General features: G+C 39.0%; 1 protein-coding gene across 2 annotated transcripts in view; it reads left to right on the plus strand.

Annotated features, from left to right (window-relative positions):
* The window catches only part of LOC113407042 (POU domain, class 6, transcription factor 2), a 384,418-nt gene extending 381,089 nt beyond the window's left edge, over positions 1-3,329 (plus strand). Inside the window, exon 10 of one of the 2 annotated variants that reach the window (XM_026654131.2) lies at positions 2,825-3,329. In XM_026654131.2, the coding sequence (XP_026509916.2) occupies positions 2,825-3,329 (505 nt within the window). The remainder of the gene's footprint in view (positions 1-2,824) is intronic. The other variant, XM_026654132.1, reaches the window with a different exon arrangement.
* Positions 3,330-6,000: the final 2,671 nt, after the last annotated feature.

Consider the following 6,000-nt stretch of genomic DNA (forward strand, 5'->3'; position numbering starts at 1 on the left):
AATCATGCAGTCTTGATGGAGTTAAAGTTAAGTAGTCAGAAGCAAACACCATGTATACATGTATGTATGTTACACTAATCCCATGTTTATGCATGAGGTAACAAACACACTTAGGTAACAGCTTTTTCCTCTTGGGCAATGCCTTATAGTCCTCCTCCATCAGTGAAAGCCAAGAAACCAACTCTAAGCTCATTTAAGTGGATTTTGTTCTTGGTGATCCATGAAATGCTCTGTCTTTTTATCTGCTCTTTATACTTTTAATGTATTCCCCATAGAACGGAAGTGTACTTTTCCTGCAGTTTAAGACTAAGGTTATAAATAACATCAGTATGGGGTAGTGAGCTTGCAGCTCACATTTTGCTCAATGATTTTCCATAAAACCCATTGATTGTTGTTAAATACAAAAAGCTCCATAGGATCCTCGCACTTCTATGGTCTCCCCTACTGTTTTTTCTTATAAGATACCTCCCTGTAGAAAATAACCTTTATTCAGTCTATACAAGGATACTACTGCTGGGAAATTTGTTTCAAGACTTGTATATTGTTATACCAAACAACGTGTACTGAAGCATCAACACTAACAAGCAACACCAATGATATGGATGCTATTGCTGCTTGTTCCGAAGCATTAATTTTATTTTTTCTGTATGGTCAATTGGTAAAGAACACCTAAAACAGGAAGTGTTTTTAGCAATTGCCAATTTGTAGTAGCTGTAGATTGCTTTTTAACATGCCATACTTTACATTTATAAATTGAAGTTTGCTTTGCTTATGTTTGGTTTATTTTCATCTTGTTCCCCCCCCCCCCACCTCCCCCAGTCTCCCCGCCTTTAACATGCAGAGCCCAGTAACCTGGTTGAGATGCTTTGAATTACAATGAAAAAAGGATTACCCACTAAGTGATCGTAATGAAAAACACAGCTATGACTAAGTTAGAAGTAGATAGTTAATTAAGGGCCAGAAGTGGGGAGCCTGACATTGAGTCCTCACTTACCCCCCTCCCCTCAGTAGCCCCACTGAAATCAGTGGGAGTATTTGAGGAGTAAATCAACGCTGAGTCTGAGTAACAGGTGCGGAATCTGGCCCCAAATGCTTGCAAGGTTATAATTTTTACCTTTTCCTCTCCACCTTTTGAGACATCCCATTGGGATGCAATAATCTGTAATGACTGTGCACTTCTTGTTAAGCACAAAAGCAGGCCACTTCAATAGCAGTCACCCCTTCCTCAGAAATACTGAGTTCTCTCTTTCCCTTCATGATAAAAAAGCAGCTGCTATATGAACTTCATGGGAAAAGGATAAGCAAGTTGAATTTCCAACTCACGTGCCCTAGGGGAATATCTTGGTGCAAATTTGCAGCACACGCAATACAATATTCCACTTTACTAACATAGTCTTCATGCAAAAATAAAATACAATACATATCAATATTGGCACTTTCCTAACTTGTGACAGAGTTATAAAAAAACATAATGCAATTAAAATATTACTGAAGAGGGGAAAACCTGGCAGTCCGTACTGCCGTAGTTATTCCAATTGTAAGTTTTCTGGAGCATTAGTTATTCCCCTCAATTGTTTGTGTGTATGATATTATATTTGCTCCTAGAATGTTTTCTAAGCTTGCCACTTGGTGCATCCAGAATTCTCTGTAGTTGATGCTGCACCAGTAGCTACAGAATCCCAGTTCCAGACCCTGGGTTAAGAGGCATAAAGACATGGATTCAGTCTGCCTCCTCTTTAAAGCATCTTCTGATTACCAAGAGCAGTGGCACTTTCACACCATGAGGACTGGCTAGTGCAATAGGATGCCATGCAGTAATGTTGCTTTTCAACAGCATTAAATATTCTAAGGTCCGGGGTGGAAATGGGGTCTGGGGAAAATACAAATGAATGATGTTACAGAATTTGATTAAGAATTTTAAATGTAAAGCTAGACAAAATGATAAATCAAAGCAGTGAGGACTTACAATGAAGACTTGAAAAGTGAAGTTAGTTCTTACAGGTTGTTTTTGAAAGAATGAAAGCTCTGTGTGGTGTTTCTTCAGATATTTCACAATATTTGTAAAACCTGATCTGAAATCTAGCGAAGGACTTTTGATGGCAAAACGATACATAGAAGACCTCATTTACAGGAAATGATATCATTCCAGCACACTTTGCAGATATCCCACAATAAACCCAGCTTGGTGCCACAGCATATTAGTGCACTATTATGCTGGGTTTCATTCGAAAGGCATGAGTCTGTCTTAGCATGTTGTGGGGGCATTCAAGATAATTACAATGTGTCCAGCTGCTTGAGCTGAACACTACAGTAGCTATGGGAGTTTTTTTTCCTACCCAGAGAAGGGACAGAGTGTTAACTTGCATACAGTGAAAATTGCTTTTAAAAAAATGGGAAAAGAAACCTGAAATTCAGAGGCTAGCAGCCACTATTGCTTTGTATTACTAAAGCTGTGGCATTTGGACAATATGGGATGGAAGGGTAAACAAGATAATTAATCACGAATAACAATCAGTTGCCTTTGATGTCATTTCCTGTAATTAGGTTTAGTCTTCAGGCATTTGAGGATCATGAAAAATTGATCTTGAACTACGAAAACTGAACTTTATAGCCTGTATTATGTCGCTTACTGAATTCTTGGTATTTTGTCACAGTGCTCATTTTGTGTTTTCTTAACTATCTATCTATATATACCTAGATATATGATGGCATTCCATTGTAATCCATTGTAAATTACCTCTGCCAGTCAATTAGTCAGGCAGGCAGGAAGTCCCACCCTGGCAGAGCATCAGTGTAAGACTCTTCTTTCTCAATTTTCCCTCAGACACACCATCCTGAGAAGCCACTTTTTCCTACCACAGGAAGCCCAAGAGAACACTATAGCTAGCAGTCTGACAGCCAAACTGAACCCTGGCCTTTTGTATCCTGCCAGGTTTGAAAAGCTGGACATCACCCCTAAAAGTGCCCAGAAGATAAAGCCGGTGCTTGAGCGGTGGATGGCTGAGGCTGAGGCCCGCCATCGAGCAGGTATGCAGAACCTGACTGAATTTATCGGAAGTGAACCATCCAAAAAGCGCAAGAGGCGTACCTCATTCACGCCACAAGCTCTTGAGATCTTGAATGCCCACTTTGAGAAGAACACTCATCCCTCTGGGCAGGAAATGACAGAGATTGCAGAGAAACTGAACTATGACCGGGAAGTAGTTAGAGTTTGGTTCTGCAATAAGAGGCAAGCACTGAAGAACACAATTAAACGTTTAAAACAGCATGAGCCTGCGACAGCAGTCCCTATGGAGCCCTTAACAGACTCTCTGGAAGAAAACTCCTAAAAAGAAAAAAAGAAAAGGAAGGGAAACACACAAACAAAAATTTAACCATTTGGACTCTGAAAATGCCCATTCGTCACCCTTGTAAGTAAAAGACTGAGAAAACTACAAGATGGACAGAACAGTTTATAAATGTCCGTGGGTTTTCCTATATAAAAACAAAAAACAAAACAAAAAACAAAAACAAAAAAAACCACCAAACAAAAACAAACAAAATACACAGCACTTAGTGTGTGTGTGTGTTGTAGAATTAGCTCCCCCCACCCACCCAAAAAAGCCAGTTTTTTAAATGGACTTAAAGCAAACCAAATAACTGCTTACTTTTTTTCTGTGTATTATGAAAATGTGAATATGTTTTAAGGAAAAGAAAAAAAAAAGAAAAAAAAACCTTTTATCTGTTTAAAAGAGAATACAAGCCTGCCACCTGGAGGAGTGATTGTAGCCTTTCAGGTATCAAGTGCTGATTCACTATGAAAACTATTAACCAAAGTCAGAATCATGGCATTGCAAACTAGATTGTTAGTCTACTCTTTTACAAGCGTAAAATTGTGTTATGAGTTTTTACATTTGTACTTTACAAAGAGGAAAAAAATTATACGATTAATTTCTCCCACCCTTTGTCACACCCCCTGCAGGTGGATTTAACACATGTTAAAGCCATTCCATAGTGCTCACAAACACACATACACACATACACCTTTTTTTTTATCTACACAGTTTTGCAAGCTCCAAGTGTTTGTGTGCCAAAATGACTTTCTTTTTATTGTGAATTGTGGGGTTCAGTATTTTTCCCCTGAAAGTGTAAAGTATTGATTTCTATTTTGATTTGTCTAACACTTTTCCTGCCTCCTCCCTTTTCCCCCAATACTGTTTAAAGATTTTTAAAAGAAAAGTGAAACCTGAACACTTTTATATAGATTATGTTGAAATGCAATAGAGGACAAAGAAGGATTAGAATTATGTCTGAGGAACTGTCAGTGTAGCACACATGCTCAATGTTGTGCTCATTGTCAACAGCATGGCTCCTGATTTCTCTGTCCTTTGGCCATGAACCTGGAGAGGTTACCAAAACTAATTTTGTAATATAAACTGCACACTTGGTTTGATACTGCGTCTATGTTACGGTTCTGTGTGAAGCAATTTCTCTCCAAAGTCTGCTAGCCAAAGAAGTTTCGTGAGAGTCTGATGAAAACAAACAAATGGACAGGCCAAGAAGTAATGAGGACATTTTGATCACTACACCCTTATGGACTGTTTTACTACTTTTATCTATTCTGCCTTTTTTTTTTTTTTCCCCTCCTGGCACTGATGTTTTCCCTATCAACTGCTACTCTTGGAGAGTGTGTGGGTTTGTGTGGGTGTGTACTGCCATGGCAGGCTAAAAAACCTAAACAATCGGGATTTGGAAACAATGCATTGAATATCCTTTGGGAATAGGGAACGGGGTGGGTCACTTGTGACATTTTTCATCTAAAAATGTTTTTTTAAAAGGCAACTTATCTCACTCTGTGGCTTCATTTCCTGATGGACTTGGCGTCTTCTAAGACTCTATGGTCATTGGATCAAAAAGTATATCAAGGCTCAGAGAAGAAAAAGGGTGTAGTGTGAACCTCACCTGCAAAGCTCATATGTAGATCCAAACTTTCTTGAAATTCTGATCCAGGGTTGTGGGTTGGGCTATTGTAAAGGTAGAGGCCACATCCTGATCTAGACTTTCCAAAAGTTCACATCTGGGAATTAAGTTCAGTCTATTGTACAGATGTAGAGTAAAATTCTGCTCTCAGTTATGCTGGTATAAATCCCAATTAACTCCAGTGTCTTCAGCAGAGTTGGTCTGGATTTTTGAGAGTCTAAATGGGATCTGAATCAGTCCCAGAGCTCTGGAACCTTCAAATTACACCTGCAGAATTATTTTTTTCAAGAACTCAGGGCCTGATCCGAAACCTATTGAAAGCAATAGAAAGACTCCCATTGACTTCAATGGGCTTTGGATCTCACTTTCTATGTTTTATTAATGGAATTCACCCTGTAGTATGAGAAGATCTCTGCAGGGCCCATGGAATTTTAAGGCTCCAGAGATCACCTTCCACGTGTGGCACTGCATCCAGATCTGAGCTGCTCAAAGGTGTAGAGTGATGTGGATCCACTGTCCCAGGTTGGACTCATTCTAGTGAATACTTTTTAGGCTTTAAACTTCAGCAGGGTGTATAAGGATATTTTTTGTTGTTGTTTTTTCTGAGAGGGGAAAGGATTGTTATAGTCACTTTTCCTGCTGTTGAAATGTAAATATCTGTGAAAAATAAAATCCTACTAATAAGTGCAGGTAAATTTTGTAAGGGGAAATAGAAAATAAAAATCCCTAACCCAAGCTGTGTATTCGAAGTGATGAGCGAAATAACTTCATAGCAACATCTGCCCCTCTGGATCTACTTCTTCTTTTTCTTCTTCTTTTCTCTTCCCCAAGCACATCTATATAGCTAGTTAGCTAATTAAGGTACAGTTGTGGTATGTATATTTGTGGCTACAACTGAATTTATACAATGATCAGGAGACCACTCAGAAACCAACTTGGAAACTATGAAGAATAGACAGTGTTTGGAAGCGGATGCTCGTAAAGTCCTACCCGTCTCTTCAGTACGCGACTAATTGGACTACAGCTTGTCCAGTCATTAAT

The sequence above is a fragment of the Terrapene carolina genome, unplaced genomic scaffold, assembly GCF_002925995.2.
Source record: "Terrapene carolina triunguis isolate 2854851 unplaced genomic scaffold, T_m_triunguis-2.0 Scaffold182, whole genome shotgun sequence".
In the NCBI taxonomy this organism is placed as follows: Eukaryota; Metazoa; Chordata; order Testudines; family Emydidae; genus Terrapene; species Terrapene triunguis.